Genomic DNA, 25,396 nt, shown 5'->3' with positions numbered 1-25,396 from the left:
AGATGTTGCGTTCAGGAAACTCGGAGCTGCGATTAGCAGCCCATACTGTATTTTTACCTTTCGTATCTTGAAATTTCTTTTGTAACAAGAGGCAATATTTTACTGTAGAGGCGTTTCGTAACTTGAAAATTTAGTCTGAAGAGATGTTCATGAAGTAGAGGTATCATTGTATATGTATTATTATATATTATTATATTTAATGGGCCAGGGCTGCCATTGAGCAGTTCCTCTGATGACTGTTGTTGTTTGGCTTACAATTTTCCGGGGCTATGGATGATATCTAAGAAGGCAACAACGTTCTTTTGTTGTTGCTCAGATTAATGGCACAGACGTGCCCTTTTGATGGCAAAATAGAAAGAGCGTTATGTTTTACTCAGCAAGGCATTAACACAAACTCACTTAAAACCTCACACATTTGGCACCTGTTTTTGTGCCTAATGCGAGTGTTACGCGAGCCGCGGTCTAATTGTGCACATGGGTGGAATTTTCTTTCTTTTGTTATTTTCCTAGACTCACACGGGTGAAAGAGGGCGTTTGCGCCGTTGTGGCATTTTTGGTTTTACATCTGCCTTCCTTGATGTCCCTTCTCTATCTCTTATTTAGTGCCACTTGTGTCTTTGTCGCCCGTCCGCCCGCCTCTTTGCGTCTCGGCCAATCAATTCTTCTGCTCACTGCCCCAAAGTGTGCCTCAATGCCTCATAGAAGCTGTTGGCATTTTGTCTGGATGTACACTGCATGGCTCAAGTGAAGAAAAACACCCGCTGGAAATCAAAATTACAGCGTAAGCATAAATAATTACATCTGGTCTAATTATGGTAAATTAGATATCATTATATAAGCAAAGTCATTGCCAAGATGGCCACTTGATTGATGCGGAGGGTCCCCTAATTTAAAGCAATGAACGGGAAGAGTCAGCTCAGACTAACTGACTGCGATATAAAATGCAATATTTGTACTGTTTGTTGTTTATTATTGTTTACTTCTGTGTTGTCACTGCCTGATGTCGCGGCTTGTGGAGTTATTTGCGCGCAGATGCGTTTGGAGTGTCCGCGCATGTGGGTTGTTTTATGTGTTGCGTGAATGTAAACGCAGCCATATTGGATAGGTGTTGAAATGCACATGAGAATGAAGAAGTGAATGAATTCTTTATTTCGAACATGTGTGACACGTTATGGGATGCTCATTTATTTTCCAACCAAACCACCCACCGCATGGATGAATTCAAAAACATCCGACACATCTGGGCAAAGTTTCTCATTAACGTGCGTGGATGTCATCTTAATGTAACTCAACTTGTTTTTTTTTTTAGTTATCGGTTTTTATTTACTCATTAAAACAACATTATTTATTCCTCGGCCACACAATGGCAGATTATTAAAGCGATACCGTTTCCTGTTTTCTAAAAACATGTTAAATTATTTTTTAAACAATTGCGTTGCCTGGCCCACCTTGGGCACTTGGACCTGCGGTGTAAATACAACCATTGTTTCCTTGTTTTTGTTCAGTCTTCGGCTATGTCAAGTTGTCCAAATGGAGCTTTTGCACGAGTGTTTGCCTGCCTCTGCCTCCCTCACACACCAAACATTGTTTTCTGAGATTATTGTGCAATAATTAAGAAAGAGCCGTGTGTATTTTTAAAAGGCAGCTGACTCACGATGGCCTGGCACTCTGAAAGCAAAAGTCAAACCAGTTATCCGACCTTTTCAGTTCGCAACAATTGTTCTTTGTCAGAACAAACATATACCTGTACTATACTGAAAACAAAACACAAACGCAACACAAACTCATATGCACATTCTTACTGTTATCCACTCCAACTTGTAAAAATAGAAAGTGTAAAAACGATCCACACAATATAATAGGGGCTCCATGTCGCGGTGCCCTCTTACGCAGTGTCACGAAAGCCTGCCTCTCAGGCAGCATAGGACCTCCGCCGCGTAGCGGTCGCCCGCCGTCCTTGCAGCCGTCGCAGCGCAAATGCCAATTCTGTCCGACCAGAGAAGTTGCTCTACGTCACGGTGCGAGTGGCCGCTTCAAGAACAGAACAGCTCTGGTGAGGGTATCTGGATTAAGAAGTGGATGGATGGATTGATGGATGGATGGATGGATGGACTTTGAAAAATTCGGGGCACCAGAGCTCCAGCTCCCGTCGAGTTTGGCTTCTTACGATGCATCATTCATTCTGGCATAGGCGGTGCCAGGCGTACCCCCCCGAGGAGGTCTTGGGGGGGGGGGGATCAAACTTAATCTAGATTCAAATTTAAAGTCTCTATGAACAGTCCAGTTTACTTTTGGAACGCATTGTGTTCGTATTTTATCACAATTAGGCCAAAAATATGATTTAGACAGTGATGCTATATGGCTAACGATTAGTGAACAATATTGGAGGCAAACAGGCCTTTGTAGCACAAGCGTTGCATTTTTTAAAGTACCCCCCTCGCCCACTAATGTACAGCCGACACGCCGAGTGGTTCCAGAGGTCAAAGGTCAAAGGTTGTCACCTCCATGTCTGAAATATAGCCTTTAAACTATCAAAGCCAGTCAGGCGTCTGATCCAAGCTAGCCAAAGCATTCAAGTGAGGTGAAAGGTCAGATACGCGGCTTCATGTTCATTGTCAGGACCCCACTTTTAACATATCTTCAGGCATTTAGGGATTATTGTCTTCTCAAAGTAAAAACAAATTATTGAAATAGAAGATGGGCAATATGGGTGAGGTCAGTTGTTCCATATAGCCTACTGCAGTGTTTTTCAACCCGTGGTGTGCCGCGAGACATTGTCAGGTGTGCCGCGGGAAAAATATCCAATTTGTACGTCTGTGCGGTCTTTCGCCCAGGAAGTAATCATGTAGTACCCTCCCATACCGCTAGGGCGCAGCAACAGCTAGCCAATTGCCTTGTGTTTCGACGAGAGACAAGCGAATTTGTGACGCATGAATACAGGACGACGGTGAAACGATAAATATGAAAGATGATAAAATACAGTTTTCTTTGTGTTCATTTGATTCCAATTCAAGCTGTTATAACGTAATTCTTCAATGTTAAAAACGGTTATAGTAACAATATAACACGTTAATTGTTAAAATATGCGGGGGGGGGGGGGATTCACATTTTCAACTATTTTAACAAGCTACACATTTTAACAAGTGTTTGGAAGATTGTGTGTTTGCAAATAGCTCGGCGTGTATTTGTAATATAAAGCTTCTGTCTTGCCAACCGCCCCCCTAGCCCACGCACGAGGTATCAAGAAGATGGAAGATTGTTGCCACGTGTACATACCAGCTAGTACTCGCCAGAAATTCCTGCAGCTCCTTCAATGCTGCTGTTGGCCTCTTGACAGCCTCTCCGACCACTTTTCTTGTCTTCTCTTCATCAATTGGACGGACGTACAGTTCTTGGTAAGGACCACATATTCTTTACTTGTCTTCACTGTTCTTCCATACAAGTTATATTTAATGCCTTGGAAATTGCTCTGTACCCTGAGTGACACTTTTGGGCAGTGAGAGTGTTCTGATGCTGTCGAAGCTCTCTATGGACCATGTCTTGCGATGCAGGATATGACGATGAAAATGTCAGGAAAAGCCTACTAGAACATCATCCATCCGTCCATTATCTAAACCGCTCATCCTCACGAGGGTTCATCGTAGTTACTTTAAAAGGTGTGTGCTGACTGCCACCAATTCTTGCAATTCCTTCAATTTCCCCAGTGTGGGACAAATAAAGGATATCTTATCTTAATGTTACCATCAGTGAGCAGATGCCTATATTGTCCTCTACATGGGGAATTTGTTAAATCTATATGACTTATAAACATGAATCATGAATTTTACACAAGGAACTTGAACAATTTCAAAAAAGAAGACATTTCCCCCATGTTTAAAAGACCTCCACAAATGAATCATCTTTATGGGTGCCCATGTCATACCTGTCAACTCATACGGTTTAGCCATAGTTCATACGGATTTTGTGGTGAATCTTACGTATATGGCCGTATCGCACAAATCATACGGATTCTGACAATCCCCCCCCCCCTCCCCCCAACAGGTAGTTCAGTTTGCTTTTGCCCAGAATAGTGCTAGGCTACTCGAATGCTTTCATTTCCAAAGTAAATATGAATGGATGGGCGGCCCGGTAGTCCAGTGGTTAGCACGTCGACTTCACAGTGCAGAGGTACCGGGTTCGATTCCAGCTCCGGCCTCCCTGTGTGGAGTTTGCATGTTCTCCCCGGGCCTGCGTGGGTTTTCTCCGGGTACTCCGGTTTCCTCCCACATTCCAAAAACATGCGTGGCAGGCTGATTGAACGCTCTAAATTGTCCCTAGGTGTGAATGTGAGCGTGGATGGTTGTTCGTCTCTGTGTGCCCTGCGATTGGCTGGCAACCGATTCAGGGTGTCCCCCGCCTACTGCCCGAAGACAGCTGAGATAGGCTCCAGCACCCCCCGCGACCCTAGTGAGGATCAAGTGGTTCGGAAAATGGATGGATGGATATGAATGGATGCTGTAACTTCGAGCCGATGGGTCAGCATTTGGAGTTGGTGAAAAAAGTAACGCAGGAATACAACTCTGAACACAGTAATGCCACTAAGTAGAATGATGATTAGACATTAACCAGACATTGTATTATGGAGATCTACAATAAATATCATTGAAAATTTCATGTGTGTGTGGGGGGGTTGCCGTTATTTTGACATTTAAATTCTTTGGTATGTTATAAGGATTTTTTGCTCTTTATAAGGATTTTTTTGGTAGTTTATACAGGTTGGCGCTCCGAAAAGTTGACAGGTATGCCATGTGCACTTTTGCGGTTGCTTGACTGCCATGTAACCATGTGAATGAACCATGAGTGTGATTTTAATTTACAAGTCATTTTAATTCCCACAGTGTGATCACCAACTACAGGCCGAGCATTTATACTAAAAAAATTTCAGTCATTTTCAAAATGAAAACATCCAGGCTGTTCAGACATGCCGCTGACAACTTAGTTCATGTTTGGTCTGCTGCATCTTGACAGGGACTACAATTCAGCAGAGAGGCATCTGCGGATTGATAATAATTGGAAGGAAATATTTCAACCCACTTTTATCATGGTCCTTAAATTGTATGAACTGGACAGTTATCTACCAAATGAAAAATTATGAGAAAATCATCATGCTGTTGTCTACACCACACAACCTTAGTGCAGCTGAGGAGAGTTGACCTCTACCTGTTTCTGTGAACCATTGGGTGATTACGCCACCACCCCCCCCCCCTCCTCCCAAGGATGATGGAGAAAAATACAAACAACGGGCTTCTTGTGGAAAATCGGGGGGGAAAAAAGGCAAAGGGTGAGTTGATCATGGGGAGGGCCGATAGTGGTGGGGGTGGGGACATGGGGGACGGCTCGTGCCAAGTGACACAAACCCCCCTTGGCAGCCTAATTAAATTTTCCACTTTTCCACACTCACATTAAGCCTCCATCGAGCTGGAAGGAATGGACGCAATGAAGGAGTCGACCCCATGAAGAAGATTAACCACCCCGTTCCCTCCTTTCTCCTCACTCTTTTATTTAGAATATATATCATATATAATTACTGTTTTGCAACGCTAACTCTTTCAACTACTAAAATATTTGCTGTCTCTCAGACATTTCATTCATTATATGACATCTTTTTTGCGTGGTGGTGAGATGCCGGCTCAAAAAAGAAGGCAGCTGGTTTGAGTCGAACGTAACACATTAGGATTTACGCTTACGAGAGTGGCTGCCTTTCCAGCAGCTCCTATATTTTGTTGTTCTACTTCTTCCTGTCATTACTTTGCTGCTGTGAATTGGGAATTTCTCCATTGCGAGACTAATAAAGGTTTTCTTATCTTATCTTACATGGTTCAAGTGACACAATTCCTTTTGTTTTTTTTTTTTTTTTGTAATTCAGCGGTACAATTCGGATATGCATCATGGCAGTGTAAAAAAGCGGATTTTGTGAAAGCAACTCTCATCCAAATGTGTATAAAAATCTCTTATCTGCCAACCAGAGAGTATATGCACCTAAATCTGCCCAAGCAAAAGAAATGACGACACAGTATAAGCTACAGCAAAAGCATTGCTCTTGAAATATGGTCATTAGGTGGCCACCATTGAGTGAGGAAAAATCCTTCTGGAGAGTTGCTGCATTTGGGGAATTTTGTTTTATTATTACTTTTGTAGGGCGGCCCGGTGTTCGAGTGGTTAGCGCATCGGCGTTCACAGTGCAAAAGCGCAGGGTTCGATTCCAGCTCCGGCCTTCCTGTGTGGAGTTTGCATGTTCTCCCAGTGCCTGCGTGGGTTTTCTCTGGGTGTTCTAGTTTCCCCCCACAAAAGCATGCTTGGCGGGTTAATGGAACACTCTAGATCACAGGTGTCAAACTCAGGTCCCGGGGGCCAGATCCGGCCTGCCACATCATTTTATGTGGCCCGCGGTAGCAAATCAAGCCTGTCAACTTGCATGATGCTTGCTAAAATCTAGACCGAAATTTGAAATTCTCATACGTAAAAAAATAAGAGACATTGTAAGCATTTTCTTGTAACCAAACCCCTCATTACAGTAACAACTAATAAATTGTTATTGACTTTTATTATTGACTTTTTTGTTTGGTTTCAGTCATAATGGCCCTCGAAGGGTAACGGTAACTACAATGTGGCCCACGACAAAAATGAGTTTGACACCCCTGCTCTAGATTGTTCCTAGGTGTGAGCGTGAATGGTTGTTCGTCTCTTTGTGACCTGAGATTGACTGACAACCAGTTCAGGGTGTCCTTCGCCTACAGCCGAAGACAGCTGAGATAGGCTCCATCATGCACCTCGACCCTTGTGAGGATAAAGGGGTTCAGAAGATGGATGGATATTACTTGTCCAGTGGCGGGCCGTGCATTTCAACCTTAGGCCTTCATTGACATCACATACATACACAATATAGGCTCGTCAAGCAGCACTTAATTTCAGGAGCATTTAAAACCATCAAGTATGATTTCACAATTAAGAGCAGGAAACTAAATTTACAGATGTTGTCAAAAACAAAAAGATGATTTAAAAATACTAAATAAAATGCCACCCAAATTACGCTGTGTGATCTTAGTCTGTCAAGTCTGTCCACTAAATTGTGCAACGTCGCAGTTTTATATAAGACACCAACCAAACAATAACAAAACAAACTATTCTTTGAAAAAAAAGTAAACAGATCATTTGCATTTTGAAAATCGGCAATACAACAGCAAATAACTGAAAATGTTGAGCAGCTGAGATTGAACGAACTTTCGTGCATGAAGGTTACTACAATGCGCCATTATAAATTGCAGGTGAGAAGATTTATTTGATACATTTTTGTATCTTTGTCATTTTATTTCGTTACCATTAATTTAATACTAACGAAATAAAATGACAAGAAGAAATGTAAAATAAAATTCATTTACTCACTAGTCAAAAACGATTCAATGTGTGTATTTTTACTCCGGTTATCCTGTTCAGGGTTCAACTTACAATTGAAGTCGGTTGCTTTTTTTTTTTTTAACATTTTATGATGGTCTGGTTGAAAATTGAAGTCGCAGAAAACAGCTGATTTTAATAGAGAAAGAACCGCACTAAAAACGGATTAACATTCCAAACTGCAAGGCCCTCAGAACAACATCCTCATAAATGGCATAGACAGGCCCGTTGACGTTGTCAGATGAACTTGCCCATTGTGTGTGCACTGCGGCTGCACTCGGATGCGTCATTGTCAAATGCCTTTCCATGTGTTGTGGGTCAGGCTTGAGGAAAACAAAACTCCGAAAATGCAACTCATTTTGTTCACAAAGGCGGCATATCGTTTTTGTCTCCTATTGGAATTATGGAGGGTTTTCTACCTCGACAAAACAAGTCAAACGTGAGCATTTGGGTCCTGTTTACTTGCACGTTACAGGTGCTGATGCTTGATCGCCCCGCCGTGTGCTCAGAAGTGCCCCAGTCTACCATCTGACATTTATTTGTTCACTTCTTGCACATTCTCCAACATTTCCTTTTCCATTCTTCTTTGTCTTGAGGCTGACTTGTACATGTGACACACTTCCTGCCATTGTTTCACTGGCAAATACCTTTTTGCTTGTGAATTCACTCACGAGAGACTGGAAAGGTGCTGCGGGTTCAGTACAGGTAATTGGATGTTTTTCTTCACTGTTCCATTGTTGCCATTTGGATTACAGTAGCTCACGAGTGTCAAACTCAAGGTTGGGGGCCATATGTGGACCTCCACATCATTTTAAGTGGCTCGCAAAAGCAAATCAAAGATGACAACTTCCATGATGCTTGCTAAAATCTGGACCAGAATTTCACATTTTCATACGCAATAAATCAATGACATATTGGAAGCATTTTCTTCTTACCAAACCTCTTATTACAGTTACTTAAACACTATTTGAATAAAACGTTATTCTTGACTTATTTATATAGTTTCAGTCATCACGGCCCCCTCAAGGGAAACTGTAATTACAATGTAGCCCGCGACAAAAATGAGTTTGACACCCCTGCAGTAGCTACATAGATTATGATTTACAAGAATATAGCACTTTGCTCCTTCTTCATCTCGTAGGGCACGGTGCCTGTTTGGCCCGCTGAGTGTTGTCGAAATCCTGTAAGATTCAGTTGAGGCAGCGGCTCAGATGAGGTCATTGGGTTTATTTTCCCACTGCAGCGGCCTATGAGCAAAGACACATTTTGTTGCCACATGATGACCCTTAATAAGATGGTTCTACTCGTAACCTCCCAGATCACAACAACTCTAGGCCTGCCTGTTGCTTATTATGTGTTTTATTTCTTTTTTTAATGTTACATTTACTATGTTCCTGACAGCCATGGCAGCCCTCTTTGCCCAAAACATGTAGTGTGCCATATGATTTGAGCCGTTGTTGTCTTGCTAAGTTTTCTCATGGTCTGTCACGGTATCTGTAGCAGGCAGAGGGTCTGAAAAGGCACACTGTGGTTGTACGACGGTTGATCGAGGATCCCAGAACGTTCCCTTCTGACCCATCACATTTTGATAGGGTTCCTCACGCTTCTCACATTGTCGAACACATGAGTCTTGTTCCCTCAAGGCAGCTTTGGAAAACATTAGTGGCCATGGCAGAGTCAAAGGAAATCCCCCTGCCAGGCCCTATACAGTACTATACACTATACAGTGAAACTCCTCTACAACGAAACTTACATGTGCGAAAATACCCCCTAGTGTGAAAAAATCTTCATGCATTAACGCCATTCCCTCTTTTCTGCTTCCCCCTTCAAAGCCCCCCTGTTGCACAAAACGAAATCCTTTTCTCCACCCTTGCCTCGCATATGAGGTTCACTTCAACGAAAAAAAGCCTTCCGCAAAAGTCTAATCCAACCTCAGCCTGCCACAGCCACCTCTACTGCTTAGTTCAGAAACGACAACAGAAACCACCACACTGACTTATACATGCGCAGTAGTACAGGAAGTATTTGTTATTGTTAGTTTCAGATGCAGCACGGACGTTGCATTGCTAAAATGTCGACAAAACGGACCTTTGCAGACCAAGGAGTTAAGAAAAGAAAAGCTTTAATGCTTGAAGACAGGATGAAAGTAATAAAAATGAAAGATGGAGGAAGCAAAGTAAAAGACATTATGCAAGAAATCGATGTAAGTGAAAGTGAATGCTGATCGTAAATGTTGCAATTTCTTTGTTCTTTCTACACTGGCTATATGAAGGGTCAAATACGTGTATGCTCATACTTATGTACTATTGGAATACATGATTTTGTTGTAGAGGAGTTCCACTGTATATCCCTTCATGAGACCGCGCGTCGCGTCAAACCGTAAAGTAAGACTATGTGCCGTATCGTGTTGGGGACCACCCGTCCCGTCCCCCATGCATTGTCATGTCCATCCCATTTTATCCACGGTGCACTGAAAGATGATTGGTGTAGCTGTCTGGTACATAGCATAGAAGTACAATAACAGGACCAGCACACAATTCTTACGTAGTATTTTGTATTCTGTCTTGCACACTTCTCCGAAGAAGAAGAAATGTGTGCTTGCTTCAGGCTTTTTATGTTCGATACTCACGGTCAATGTTAAACATTGCATCGTTTATGTCAAAGCACACAGTTGCCTGGTTTTCAAATTACTGTAGCAATAGGTCCCAGTCCATTCACAAAAATTTGATACATTTGTTAATAGGTGGGTGCTGCAGGGTACTGTATTGGGCCCCCTCTTATTTGTCATTCATATAATTTGACTTAGGTCTCAAAGTGTACGATGCAATTTTGCATTTCTGTGCTGATGACACTGTTATTTACTGCTATGGATCAGTTGTTTTTAGGCTGTTGAGCCCCTGCAGAAACCTTATGTAGCTGTCCAACATTATTTACACGAACGTTCACTCACTTTGAAGCCACGCAGAGACCATATTTGGAAGAATCAGTGAAAAATTGGGTTTTGTATTCGAAACCAGCTGATTTATTCTTTGAATGAAAAGAAGCAACTTGTTGTAAAATGTCTTAGGATGGACACTGTGTATCACAGCTCGTTGAGGTTCTTTATGTATGTCTTTATGTCCACTCACCACTGTTAATTATATATATTGTCCTCTCGAGTAGGATGACCGAGACCTCTGCACTGTGAGGCAGACGTGCGAACCAGTTGACCACCATGCCGCCATGTTCAACAAGACCATTAATAGTTCGATCAAAGAGACATCTGCTACTTAAATGAATTTATAACACGAAACACAGTTAGCATATACATTAGAGTACCTATGATCTTAACTGCCACATGAACACACGTAGAGCAGTGACACATACAAACAGAATAAATACAACAGTACTCACAGACATATTTTCTCTGCTCCGTGGGTAAAACGACTATTTACTCAAGCTCAGTTGGGGACTTTCTGTGCCTCATGTTCGGCATCTCTTCTAGGAGACCTGAATGTTGCCTGAAATGTTGCTGCACACAGGAAACGTCAATCAAGGCCTGCAACTCAAAAAATCAGACTCGCCTGTGTGGTGTGAAAAACAAAACAAATTGCTTAAATATCTGCACGATAGTGGGGGTACAAATAATGCGCATGTTGGATTTGGCGTTTGTGTTCTTTCTTTTATCTATCTATCTATCTATCTATCTATCTATCTATCTATCTATCTCTCTCTCTCTCTATATATATATATATATATGCGTGGGTTTTCTCCGGGTAATCCGGTTTCCTCCCACATTCCAAAAATATGCATGATAGGCTGATTGAACACTCTAAATTCTCTCTCTCTCTCTCTCTCTCTCCCTCTCTCTCAGAAACCGGAGTACCCAGAGAAAACCCACAAAGGGCCTGGGAGAACATTCAAACTCCACACAGGAAGGCTGGATCCAGGATTGAATCCTGCATCTCTGCACTGTGAGGCTGACGCACGAACCAGACGACGATCAGACAAACACGCACACGCACACACTCGCGCGCGCGCGCACACACACACACACTGCTTATTGAAGTATTTTGATAGGGAAGCATGTTGTATAGCCAGAAGCAATGGTGCGCGGCAAAAGGGTTACCCAGAATACAGTTTCTGTTATCTTACAAAGCCATTGAGATTCAAGTTGACTGACACTTACAATCCTTTGATGGCAGATGGATGTTACAGTTACAGTCTTGGTTTCAAATATCCAAAAGAACTGAAGGCAAACTGACATCTTAGAATTTAGGGTTGCCACTGAGATTAGTATGCACGCTAAAGTGATTTTGTCAGAACGAGACAACATACTCCACCATTAATGTAGCTTGTAACCTGTTCAATTCAAGACAGCACACATTTACCATCATTTAAACTGTGCCTGGATAATCCCTGGAAAGAAAAGTTTGTCTGTTTTAGTTGGCTTTTCCTAATATTTTTTGCAGTCACATTTTACAGCACAAACCATGGCCTCAGCATTAAAGGAATTGTTTTCATATATCAGTCAGGAGAAGGGTTAAAAAAAAGAATTTCTTTGCAATCTAGTGAAGACGGCCATCGTCAAGTGGAGAAAATATGGAACAGCAGTGACATGAGAAAGAACCAGATGCGGACGGTATTTATTTGTTTAATATGCAGTCTAGACATGCTGATATCCATCTCATAAGATGTTGTCGAGCGGCTACTTTGTCTTCTGCCCACTTGAATGTGTTTGGCCTTATCGCGTATTCCTCTTGTCTCCACAAGCCTGCACTCTGGAGGATCAAATTATCTCCCTGCCTTGTTGTTTGACTTCTTTACATGCGTTGCCACGGCAACTTGTCACACGTCGCGAAAAGATGGTTATTTAATTCACAGGAGCAGTCTGCCAGTCTGACACGCAGTCACTCTTTTAAGTGATCTCCTTCCCACAGTGGGCTTCCCAATGTAAGTGCTCATTAGGATTCTATTTAAAATTGCACGAGACCCTGGAATTGCGTGTTGCTGCCACACACACACACACACACACACAAAAAAAAGGCCCTTTTCACATAATTACATGAAATGTTTACCATCGCAATAGCTCTTTTACGCTATAATGTGAGCATCCCATGTTATTTCAAGATACGAGTTTTCCACTTTATGCGTCAGAATTGGAGGCCATTTTGGGTTCGATATTCTCAAAAATTACACTTTTGCTTTGTGTCCCTTTGTGCGATCGGGTTCGTTTAATAATACAACTCCTGATAAGAGTAGAGGTTCTTTATTTGGACCGCCGTCTTGGTCGGAGGGAGAAAGCAAGCACCACGTGTACATCTCGTAGACTCTCGTACAACTGACTAATGGCTGCGCATGCTCTGTGTGTGCTCTGTGCGCAGACATAGCTAATCGAACAAGCAAATACGATTTGCTCATATCATTACACGCTTTTCTGCTAAATATTCATCATTGTTCAGTCATGAGTTGTACTGTCAAAGGCTTGATTAGCTCAGCTTTGGTCGATGGTACAATTTTTATGGCATGATTTATTTGCCGTTTACAATACCTGTCACTAGGCGGCCCGGTAGTCCAGTGGTTAGCACGTCGGCTTCACAGTGCAGAGGTACCGGGTTCGATTCCAGCTCCGGCCTCCCTGTGTGGAGTTTGCATGTTCTCCCCGGGCCTGCGTGGGTTTTCTCCGGGTGCTCCGGTTTCCTCCCACATTCCAAAAACATGCATGGCAGGCTGATTGGACGCTCTAAATTGTCCCTCGGTGTTAGTGTGTGCCTTGATTCAGGGTGTCCCCCCGCCTACTGCCCGGAGACGGCTGGGATAGGCTACAGCACCCCCCTAGTGAGGATCAAGCGGTTCGGAAAATGGATGGATGGATGGATGAATACCTGTCACTGTAATCACAGTAACAGGGTTGAAAATCCAGACAAATATTTGCTTTCTCTTAGGAGTAGAAGCTAGCTTTTTAGCTAGCTGCTTTTAGCTAGCTGTTACTGCTGCCCAAGAGGACAAATTTACTTGATAAAATTAAAATTGTCTTTTACCAAGGTAGAGTGAGACATTCAGTCAACGCTAATTGTTTTATAAAAATGTGAATAGTAGACGCGAGGACATACTTTTGCGCTACCGAGTCTTTTGGAAAACTGACGACGTCAAGTCCAGCGTGATTCACTGCTTTCCTCTTCTTCGACAAAGTTCAAAAGGTTATGGTCACGGGGTTGCGTGCAAGTGGTGCGACACACGAATAATCATTTTTATTTAAAATCTTGTGTTTATTAAACAAGTGTTCCCACAATTTGAGAGACAACAATGAAACAAATAATATCAAAACAATGAGGTTTAAATTTCATTTGAACTGTTTTATTTGCGATTCAATTTCCTCATTGATGGGGTGGGACAAGCAAAAATGTGTATTTTAGGGAGTACGACAGACTTATTTGTTTGTTTGTTTTTTCAAAACTATCAGAAAGCATTCTTTATCTTTTTCTTCGTTTTTCGAGATTTGTTCTCAGGACAAGTGAATTTACTCAGAAACTCCATGTTTTAATATTTTGTATGTGGATTATTTCAAATTTGATTTGTGGGAGGTCAAATGTCCTCCAATTCTGGAATGACCCTTACAACGTGAAACAATCCCCTTGTTTCGAAATATCTTCACGTTCAAACAAGATAAATAAGCAACGTGAAATGATCGAGCCAGTTTTGTTTGTATGTGTGTGAAGCAATCCTCTTCGGTACATAACAGTGTGACTGACATCAAGAGGAATTATTGGCTTGTCACATAAAACCCGAGTCTCGTTTGTCACCGTTTGTGTTTTGCAGCATTCCATTAGAAACAACGTACTGTATTGATTGTAAAAAAAAAAAAAAAAAGGCCACAAGCACAACAACAAATTCCAGTGTCAGTCACCCTGAGTGTTCTTTAAACCACTCACTATTACCCGAGTCAGCACTTCGGTGCCTATGTGCGTACTGACGGTAGCACCTGAGCTGACAGATTAGCCACACTCATCATGTGGCGCTATTATCCAGGTTAGTAAGGCTATTACATTATTATCGTTACACGACAAAAGGACGCAACTCAAGGCAAGGTTAAAAACAGTACATACACTTCTACTTCTGGGAAATCTGGCAAAATGTTTTTAGACAGGATGTTTTGTGGGGGGGGGGGTTTTGTTTTTTTTTAAAGGCAAAGGCCACAGAGTGCTTTATGGGATGAGCGTTAGAATGTGTTATTGTCAACCTCTTTTAATACTGTGTCGAGTGGCTGTTGTCGGGCAGGTCCTTGAAGGCGTCATGAGTTCAGTCAGTCTGGTCAGGGCCGGGGTAAGCTGCTTACAGCCTGTGAAGTGAGGTGACATGTTCCCTTTGGAAATGATTCCTTACAATGTGAGATTGTAGGAGTGACTCTACCAGCGCATCAATTCACTTCCTGACCTCGTAATCAGGTGTCTTGATACCTCAGTGTTGTCTTCAAAGCCCCTCTGAAATGCAGACCGCGTTCAAATGTAATCGTTTTTGTTTTCCTGAAAAACAACATGAATGACTTTATCGTTTCCACTGAAATAACATCATCACGTCACTAAGGTCATCACGTCACTATGTGACAGTAAAGAGACTGATTCCTACCAACACCGAGGATCAAGTGGCCTTGCGATCGTGTGAGATAACCAGGAAAAATGAATCAGAGGAATTCTGCTGATGCTGAGTTTGCTAAAATTGTATTTCACTTGGGAATGACTCACTCATGATTTCTGGATCTTGATTTATTCATTGTCATTGACTGTCGTGTTTCACTCACTTGACTGTTGCCCTTAAAACACTGAACATTTTAAAAGACTAACTGCAGCAATAACATTGAATTGCATGCTTACTTTGGAAAGGTCCCCCCCCCCCCCCCAAATTCAGACGACCCCACCTACACGTGGGGGTAGGTGACATCTGTTCCTGAATAAATCTTCGAAAAGAATTGTTTTCTGTCAGCAACTAAAGCACTAACCTATTTCTTGGACCAAAATGCATGCTTGCGTTGCCAGAAATTTTGAATTTCCGTGAATATGCTGGTGTTTGTCTCTGCGTCATGACAACAACAAAAAAAAAAAACGATTCTTCTTCCGAACTAAGTGGGCTCATTTATTTTATAGAGCACTTTGCAAAACCACGTTTCTCATACAACGGGCGATTAATTTTCTTGCATTTTTTTTTTGTGGAGGTGGTAAATGCTATGCCATGGTTGAAAGATGGCAGCGCATAGATACACTGAAGGGGCAGGGACAGTGGGTGCATTATTTTTGGGCATTGCCCGCGATGGCCCTGTCCCTGCGATGTCATGACTCTGACACTGTTAGAACATTAATTACATCTAGCCGATTACATTTCTCCAAAGCATTCTAAGCAGAAACTGTGTCGCCTAGCAACGGCAAATCTGTGCTGTCGGCAGCTGATAAATAATATTCATTAATATCGTTTAACAAAAGGACGCTGATTGAACATTAAACCAAAAGCCTGAGGCGCAGTGTGACAGAAATGACACATTGGAAAGGTTTGACTTATTTTGAGGTCCAAATGACGCTTTCTTGGAAAGAGTCCCTTTTCAGAACCCCCACCCGCCCGCACCTCCCACGCTGATTAATTCCCCCCTCATTTGTAGAACTTCCCCTGCTGTCGAAACTTTATTTGACAACTCCTTCTGGCAAAGCCACGCGCGGCAAACAGCTTGAAGGGAGCTGGGCACAACCAGCAGTGTTGATGCAGATTAAAATTGGAACCAGAGTCGATTGGATTATACCTAATACGCCATTTCATGTAGCGTAACGTGTCATTTTCTGGGCTCCGTGCCCTTGTTTGTGTCGTGTACATCCGAATTACAATTCAAACTGAACTGCGGTTCCTTTCCAATTCTAAAAGCGGCGAGTCGCTTGTATGGAAGGCCGACTACACGCTTTGACTAATGCTTTAAATGAACCCACAATGCACAATGACTCAATTGTGCATGAGACATTGGACCCATAATGCTAATTAACATGGACAGACGCGGGTTGTAATGTGCACAGGTGATCATTGTATCGGTTTGTGTTTGAAATCGGGTGCAAGTCACGTGACTCGGCCGTTTGGGGGTGGGGGGGGGGGGGATAGAAATGTGAGTCGCTTTAGCGGATCCAAAACCACGGACTGCACGTCCACAGAGCGGCGGTGCTCAACGGGGAGGGAATCCCTCCAGTTGGTCTCGCTGTTTCCTTTACCAAGGAAACCCACACTGTGCACTTTCTGACGCAACTGCCCATTTTAGGCAACATGCGTCAATGGACTGATTCAAGTGCGATAAACAAGCGTGGACCTCACTGCTGCTTCTGACGTCCGGAACCGGTCCAGAAATGTCCTTGTACGTTTGAAGCAGTCTATTTCGGTTGTGTCCAGGGTGTAATTCTTACGCCAGTTTCCAGCGGAGGAGGCATTTACCGGCGCTGTCTATTTCGCCACTTTATTCAAAAGACACCCCCTCCCCTTCAGCTCGAGTCGCAACGCCCATATGCGTGACGTCAGTTCTTTCGTCTGTGTTGAAAAGCAGTTGCACTTCTCGATAGTGCCATTGAAGTGAGTCATCTCTAGGAAGTGTGGTTTAAAAAAAAGAAGGGGGGGGAAAGGCGACCAAAAAAAAACTACCATCGAAGTGTTCCGTGAACGCCACGGGTCGCGCGTAATCGGCAAGACAGTGGAAAACAGAAAGAAGGGTCGACAGGCAAAAAAAAAAAACGTCTTAAAGTGAGTCAACCTGCGTGGATCTTAACTTTTAGGTTCAAGTTCGTGCACCTTGCACCTCTTGAATAACAAACGGACAACCGACTCCATTACCTGACGTCGCTGTGATGTTCTAGGTGACTCCAAAGCAACGGCTGCACCTTTAATCAACTTTTTTTCTTTTTTTTTTTTGAAAAGTAACTCGCAGTCGAATTGGAGGATTCGTGTTGTTTTCTTTTTTTAACCACCCTGCCGGTGCCTTTGATACGAGCGAGGATTTGCTACCTTAAACTACGCACCGAACAAGTCTCGTGATACCTTCTTTTTTTTCCTGGATCATGTACCAGGACTACTCCGGGAATTACGACACCTCGTCCCGCGGCAGCAGCACTTCTCCGGCCCAGCCCGAGTCCTTCGCGAGCGGCAGCAGCACCATCGGGAGCCCCATCTCTACCTCAACCTACCAGGTAATACTGTACTCGACAAGCTCAACCTCGATGCTGCTGCAGTGTGTTCTAATGCAGTTTCAACGAGTTGCACCCATTAACTCAACTATCTGCGCACAATGTACGCGAATCCTGCTGCTGGTATTTATTTTCATTTGCGCCCAGGGGTGCGAGTTTAAAAAATGGTTGGTGTGCGCGCAAAGTGGTCAAGCCGGTCTCATTGCGTACGTTTAATTCAGCCTCCAAATGAACACTGTGAGAAATGTAGTGATCTAGACGAGCTGCCCTATCTGGAAAGTAACTCGAAATAACTTCTGTTGCGATTTGGCGCGATATAAATCAATTTAGATTGAATTGAACAGAATATTTGTGGCGTTTGCGCTCCAGATGGAGATTCCACACATATCGCTATAAATTAAATATAGCACGTTCACACGAGGAGTTGAACAGGCGCGCAACGGGCAAGTCTAAGGGGATAAAAATTCATTTCGGCGGATGGGTGCGATGCGTTTAAAAGCACCCCTAAGTGCGTGCGTGGAAGCGGCATCGACAGCACCTCTTCAATATTCATTTAAATGAGCATGGATTTGAAATGATAATAACGATTAGACAGCGGTGCGTTTTGTGTGAACAGCCGAATGGGTTTATCGTGGTCTCGGTGAGCGCCGAGCAATACTGCTGTCAGAGGAGTTTCAGCATATATCCAGAAAAATCGTTATTTATTTGGAGAAGCCTCACGCAAAGAATTCAGCGTACGACTCGTCTCATTTATTGCTCACCGGGAATTTTATCTTAGCTCGAATGGGTCTCATTTTCTTTTCAAAATGTGCCAGCCGGGGGGGGGGGGGGGGGGGGGGGGGATCGCGTTCCGTTGCGCAATCTGTCTCAAGTCAACGCTCGTATTTTAAAGGCGAGGTCCTCCAAAAGTGTGGCGTGTTGCTTCCCGGTTTACTGGAACTGACCGCGTTTCGCACGCACTGAACGAATGAGTCACCAGATAAACAAAAAGTTCCACAAGACTGCCGGGATATCCGACGGAAGGTTGGGAATAACTGGAAGAGAAGGACGTGCGTAAATAACGAATAAATGCATAATTACTCGAGCAGCCTCCCTTCAGCCCAAAAAGTTGCTCCTAACACCTGCATGTCATCATTTATCTCCAAGTTCCAGTGGTAAAGACGACTGATAACAAGACACTTTGGGCTTTCCCACATGATTCACAGCTTGTGTCAGTCTCCCACTCCACTCTCTGTGGACTGAATCATTATTACCATGAGCGGTAATGGTGGAAAATGTGCTATGCGGCTCGAGCATCCAACCCCCCCCCCCCCCCCACCCCCACCCCCACCCACACCCACAGTCCCTTATACCATATGTTCTCTCGCTCCTTCCAGAAATACAGTATTGACATGCCCGGCTCCAACAGTGCCTTCATCCCCACCATTAATGCAATCACAACAAGCCAAGACCTTCAGTGGATGGTGCAGCCCACAGTCATCACCTCCATGTCCAACCCGTACTCCCGCTCCCACCCGTACAGCCATCACCTGAGCAACGGGCAAGGTTTGCTGGGCCACAACCCACTGGCCCGTCCCGGGGTCATCCGCTCCATCGGGGACGCCAGAGGCCGACGCAAAAGGGAAGAGCAGGTGAGGCAATGTCAGTTTGGGAAAAAAATTGGCTGAGGGCTGCAACAAAATAAAATTGGGATTGAGTTGCCAGAAAGGTGCTATTGTTACTTCATGGAGCTGTCTTGATGCTCTTACATAGGGCTGCGAATGTGGGTATTTTTCGGAAAGTTTTTTGGTAATTTTCCATGGGTATTCAGGAAATTTCCGTAAAAATTTCCGTAATTTTGGAAACATTCCAAATGGAAAGTTTCCATTTAGACGAAAGAGATTATTTTACAAAATTTAAAGAAATATTTTCTTTTATCACAAGCAAAATAGATAGCTGTCCTTGCCCGTATGCTTAGGGCATCACCTAAATTGCTCTCTTTTTTTTCACTTCACTTGAGCAGTGACGTATCTGAAGTTTGCTCACAACTAAAAGCAAAGTACCAAGAATAAAAAAAGATTAAAAATAGTCGACCAAGTGATGTCTCATAACTGGAAAAACTTGTAATTGGGGCAGTTGTCAATCAAAAATGTATTGAAATGAAACCTGGTTTCATCTGGATTATGGTCAAATATATTTTAACCAACCTTTTTGTGAAATCCATGTTTACAGAACCTCACATAGTGGGGCTACTTTCCAGACCGCCCCTGCGATTAATAAAATCCATGACACGGAAATACTCTATTTAAATGGTGTGAAGGCATGTTTTGGTCGCATGAACAGTACTTTTTAAAATAATATATATTGAGAGAGAGAGAGAAAGCAAGAGAAATAGATAAAAATATTTGATAGTGTAATGATCCCGCAATGTCTTACCAGTAAACAAATCAATTTTTTATTCCAAACTAACAATTGCATTATATCGCACTATATGCCAATAATGATGGCCAAAGATGTACACTAAAAAAAGAACATACATGTTCTTCTATTGTCTTAAAAAAAGCAGAATTTCAGTGGATGACAATCATTTAAAATAAAAATTAGGCTGTGCTGAAATACAGTACATCCTGTTTTGTCTTCCTTTCAAATTTAGTCTCAAACTAAATAAGTGAGCCTCCATCTAGCGGTCAGAAGTGGAATTGCGGTGGACCCAATTATACAAGAGAGATCAAAATAGTTATTAATTGCATTGGGGGAAAACAGGGTGAAACAGCAAGATGTGAATCTGGAACCTGTAGTGGAGGTGCGTTTACTGTATCCCTTTTTATTCCCATAGAAAGTTTAAAAATGGCCAGAATTTATCAACCCTACTCTTGAAACAAATTCAGCTCTGAGTTTTAGCTGCACCCTTGACTGGAACATCGCTCCTGTTGTACTCACGCAAAGCTTAATATGGAGCACCTCTGTGTGAAAGCATAGGTTCCCCTCAGGTTAAAACAGCGTTCTTGTAGGCAGCCCACACACACACGAAGACATTCATCTTTGCATTATGCCTTCAGGCTTTATATGTCATACACGTGTGACATGTGTGTGTGTTACCAACAGACTACCGCATTCCTTGCTTTTTACCCTCAGCTCACCCCAGAAGAAGAAGAGAAGAGGAGGGTGCGGCGCGAGAGGAACAAGTTGGCCGCCGCCAAATGCCGCAACCGCAGACGCGAGTTGACTGAGATGCTGCAAGGGGTGAGTAAGAACATCAAAAGTTCAGCAGCGATCATGTCATCGTACTGATCATCACGGTTGCCTAAAATTCAGACCGGCAACCACTAGCATGTTTTTTTCTTTTTGCTGGCCCACCACATATTCTAATCATAAAATTTAAACACGGTCTGTATTAAAAGGTTGCAAGAAAAGTCTACATGTTGAAAGACAGTACAGTTTGCAATTTAATGTAAAAATGTGACCAAATGGAAGGATAAAAGGATATAATTTATTTGTTCATTTATTTTGTACCGGAAGTGGAGTAGTCCCTAACCTGAAATTTTCAAGGAGCAAGTAGAAACATTCGTGGCAGTCACTGCGCCTTTCATTTTCGCAATATTATCGATAAATGGCCCGAGGTGTCGAGCAGAGGTTTGTCAGCGACAGAAAATATTCAAGAAGAGTTATCAAAAAAAAGAAATCGTCCAATTTATTGGTTGCACAGTGTGAGATGAAAATTGTAGTTGACCTGTCTTAAATTTTAGAAACACAATGCCAGCATTTGCCTGCAACACTGCTATGTAAAAAAAAAAAAAAAAAAATTTAATTAAAAATCAGTCTGAGAATTTCCCATTATTTTTTGAATTGCAAAAACTAATAACACAAGATAGCAAATTTTAAAAAATTACCGTGAATGTGTTGGGTTCTCGCACATATTTTATTAGATTTTTTGCTGTCACTGTCATACTCCCTTTTTGCTTTGTCACCAATAAAAACAAGCTATGATTTTTTTTTCCTTTAAATAAGTCTCAACTGCTTTGCGTATAGAATTGTTTTAAGTGGCCCTCATGCTTTCTTCTATTTTTCCCTATGTGGCGCTCAGTGGAAATAAAACATCTTTGTAGCTGGATCGCGTTTTCGTTCTTGCCTTTTTCTCATGATGATGTTGATGACGATGAAGCTCAAGATTATGCAAATGGCACTTGCCACTGTTGATCGAGACCGGATGATGACGAAAGTTGTACACAGCCTAGCAGTACAATCATATGATGAGTGAATATACTCTATACCTCAAGTCACAACCTGGCAATACTGGTTTGCCCCCTACCCCCTGGTCACTGCATAAAAAGCAGCACCGAAGCTTTCTCCTTGGCAGTTGCGAACGGACACATGGCATGACATCTTAACGAGCCACTAACAAAATGGAACCAATTAGCTCAATTTTCACTGAACTCAAGCTTGTTGAGACTTCCAAGACTCCCAGAAATGGAATTCGCCTTAGGCAGCTGTCTCTGCGAATGCGGGACATGGGCAAATTCTAATCATCTCCCTAACCCGGAATGCTGTGAGCTGCTCACACAAAACAGCAACACGGGTCGTCGCTTCCACGACAGAAAGAAATGCCTTTCTTTCGGGTGGCCATTTTTTGAATTCCAAATAAGGGAATGTCAGTTCCGAGTCATACCGTGTCCTCTGATTGCACACCTCCTCTTTGTTCGCCTCCTTGGAAAACGACTTCCTCATACCTTTGCCCATGAGTCAAAGTTCTCAGACAGCATGTCACCATATCTTGCCTGTCTGTCTCACATTCTTGATGAATAGCGTATTATGATCCCAGACGCACACGCACGCGTTTGAACACGTACACACACCCACCGACAGGCAAAAACACACTCACACAAGTGGCACATAGGTTGAAGGAGGACAAAAAACAAACACATTATTTGTTGCGACAATCAAAGCAACACTGCCCTCCTTTGGTAGACTCAATAACACTACACAGGTACCAGTTCAAAGAATGTTAGTTGCCGTATTGGCCCGAATATAAGACGGCCCTGATTATAAGACGACCCCCTCTTTTTCAAGACTCAAGTTTGAAAAAATGCTTTTTGAACACCAAATTAATTTTTATACAGAAAATAAGTACAGTACATCTGAAGCAAATGATTATGACAATATATTTGAGAGGAAAAGCATGTTATTTTGCCTCATTCAAATCTTAATATCTGAACATTTAAATATGTAAACTAAAGTGCAATCACATTCGTAAATGAACGGCTTCTGGTTTTTGAAATGTAAATTACATCATAACTTCTCTGCTGCCGATCTTCAAGCCACTTTTCTCCAGATTGTCGCTACGTTTCTCCATTTTCTGTTATCTCTGCTATTATGTTCTTCTCTTTTCTTTCTTACCGCTATTTTTTATTTTTCTTCTTTGTGCTACCGCTATTTTTATTTTTATTCTTCGTGACAGGGGTTCACTTTGGCCTGGGGAGTCAAGTTCAGCATTCGCTTTAATGATATCTGGCGTCATCTTGCGTCGTGAATGGGTATAATGTCTAGACCCCGAATATAAGACGACCCCCACTTTTTCATTCTTATTTCAATGCAAAACACACCGTCTTATATTCGGGCCAATACGGTAGCTAGCTAGACAGCTAATTTGAATGTCATCAATACACCTGTAACACGGTTGCGTTTGGCAGGGCTTTAATCGGTTGTTTACCCGATGTCTCATTTCTGTCCTATCAGGAGACTGAGAAACTAGAGGAGGAGAAAGCCGACCTGCAGAAAGAGATCGAAAGCCTAAAGAAGGAGAAGGACAAGCTGGAGTTCATGCTGGTGGCCCACAATCCCGTGTGCAAGCTGCCCACCGAGGATCGCCACCCGACCCCGGCACACCATCAGAACCATCAGCACCATCAACACCAGCAGTGCGCCCCCCTGTCCTTGACCATGCGCCCCAACATGGCGGCCCGGGCCCACGTGAACCACGTGGTGGTGAAGCAAGAGCCGGACGACGCGGAGGAAGTGGCGGGCAAGCCCCAGCATTCCGTCATCAAGCCCATCTGCCTTGGCGGAATGTACTGTACAGATGGCGACAGCCTCAACACGCCGGTGGTGGCGGCATCCACCCCAGCCGCCGCGCTCAACGCCCCCAACCTCATCTTCACTTACCCGAGCATGCTGGAGCCCGACAGCCCCTCGCCCTCCTCCGAGTCGTGCTCCAAGGCCCACCGCCGCAGCAGCAGCAGCGGCGATCAGTCGTCGGACTCCCTCAACTCGCCCACCCTATTGGCCCTGTGAGAGGGTCCGCAAATCAAAACACTGCGGTGGACCGTGAGCGCCGGGATCAAAAGACCAGAAGGCGCATTTAGACGGTCAAGGCCAAGCTGATCATGTGAACCGTGCCCCCCCCCCCCCCCCTTTGGCAGGGAGACCCCACAAGGGCTACGCTGCGTGTTTCTTCTCGTCCTGCTTCAATCTGCTCGGTCAGACTTGTACAACACGTGTGCGGCAATCCTTAAACGGATTTGCCATTTCAACTTTTACAGTGTCAACTTGTTTACTCAAGACTCTTTCGTCCCTTCAAATCTGGCCTTTGGGAGTTCAGATGATATACAAAAGGAGTTCCTAATATATACATATACATATCGATATAAATATATTTTTTGAGGAAAAAAAAAGAATTAAAAGCCATGACCAGTTGCACTCTGCCAAGACGAATCAACAGATCACGGAAAGAGGTCACATCACGAGAGACAATGAGAAAACCGTTGTCTTTTATTTTCATTTGTGTCCTGTTCGAACCCCCAAGGGCCTCGATTCATCTCTTGAACTGTATTTGATGTGATGATAAAAAAGTGTTTTTGAGACATTGTCTTCTCCCTCATCTGCCTGTAGAAAAGCATCATGGTCTTTGGTGTTACATACTGATTGATGGCGCCTTTGTCCAAGCGCTCTTCTATTTTGCCAGTGTGGCTTAACTACGTTTGTGTTGGTATGCTTCACCTCAGTGGTTTTGTACTTGATCTTATTGATCTTGATCTTATATAGTAGTGTATATATACTACTATATACTATATTTAAATATATATAGTATATAGTAGTATATATATATAAATAATGTGTGTGTGCGCGTGCGCATGCTCTTTACACTGATGCCGGGGATATCGTTCTCGCATTCCCGTCATGAAAAAACGCAGGCTGTGTGATAGTCTTACCAAAGGGAGAAAATAAACAAATAGGGCCGTTGTGCAACATCAGGATTTTTTTTTCAAACATTTCCAACACGACGTATACGTTCTGTCACCTGCCCTCTTTGCTTACATTGTGGGGGGGGGGGGGGGGGGGGTGTCTTACCTTTGACAATACTGCCTTATACGGCAGGTCAGGTTTCACAAAACCAAAAAGGGTTGTATGACACTTGGAATCCTTTTCTTTGTTTGTCTTTGCATCAGAAAAAAAGGAGAGATTGTTGCTCTATTCTGAAAAAAAAGCCACTGTGGTCTAACCAGACTGTCACCAGCCGCCAATGATGTCAACCCTGTTTATACTGTGTTTTTAAAGCCATCTTTGTTAAGTAAAAAAACAAAACAAAAACTCTGGAGGCCTGAATGGCTTAAAACAATAGCTCATAAAGAGTGTTTTGCAATACAAAAAGAATAGTAATAAGACAACTAGCCTGAGATGAAACATGAACACCACGGGAAGTGACAGTCGAGATGTCAAACATTCCTCACTATTTTTTAGGAGTTTATCATCAAATGATCATGTGCTGGATGCAGACAAATTGACATCTCAATACAATATGCTGATATCAAGGC

The 25,396-nt window shown here is 43.0% G+C and overlaps 1 protein-coding gene and 1 long non-coding RNA gene across 3 annotated transcripts; both read left to right on the top strand.

Moving 5' to 3' along the window:
• Nucleotides 1-3,189: 3,189 nt before the first annotated feature.
• LOC147195954 (uncharacterized) lies at nt 3,190-12,438 on the top strand. Its single transcript, XR_015102594.1, has 2 exons — nt 3,190-3,395; nt 11,285-12,438. It is a non-coding gene; the product is annotated as an uncharacterized LOC147195954 (long non-coding RNA).
• A 4,479-nt stretch (nt 12,439-16,917) lies between these two features.
• On the top strand, nt 16,918-24,445 carry fosl2 (FOS like 2, AP-1 transcription factor subunit). 2 transcript variants are annotated; one of them, XM_086126796.1, is made up of 5 exons: nt 16,921-17,169; nt 17,493-17,612; nt 18,986-19,240; nt 20,724-20,831; nt 23,322-24,445. In XM_086126796.1, exons 3-5 carry the CDS (start codon nt 19,001-19,003, stop codon nt 23,874-23,876), a joined length of 903 nt encoding a protein of 300 aa, XP_085982922.1. In that variant the 5' UTR covers nt 16,921-17,169; nt 17,493-17,612; nt 18,986-19,000; the 3' UTR covers nt 23,877-24,445. The 2 variants fall into 2 exon arrangements, with proteins under 2 accessions (XP_085982921.1, XP_085982922.1); XM_086126795.1 differs by having other exon boundaries at nt 16,918-17,612.
• Nucleotides 24,446-25,396: the final 951 nt, after the last annotated feature.

Source organism: Hippocampus guttulatus, chromosome 13, assembly GCF_054856545.1.
Source record: "Hippocampus guttulatus isolate MCC_2025c chromosome 13, RoL_Hgut_1.0, whole genome shotgun sequence".
NCBI classification, from domain to species: Eukaryota; Metazoa; Chordata; class Actinopteri; order Syngnathiformes; family Syngnathidae; genus Hippocampus; species Hippocampus guttulatus.
This window is presented reverse-complemented; position numbering and strand designations above follow the sequence as displayed.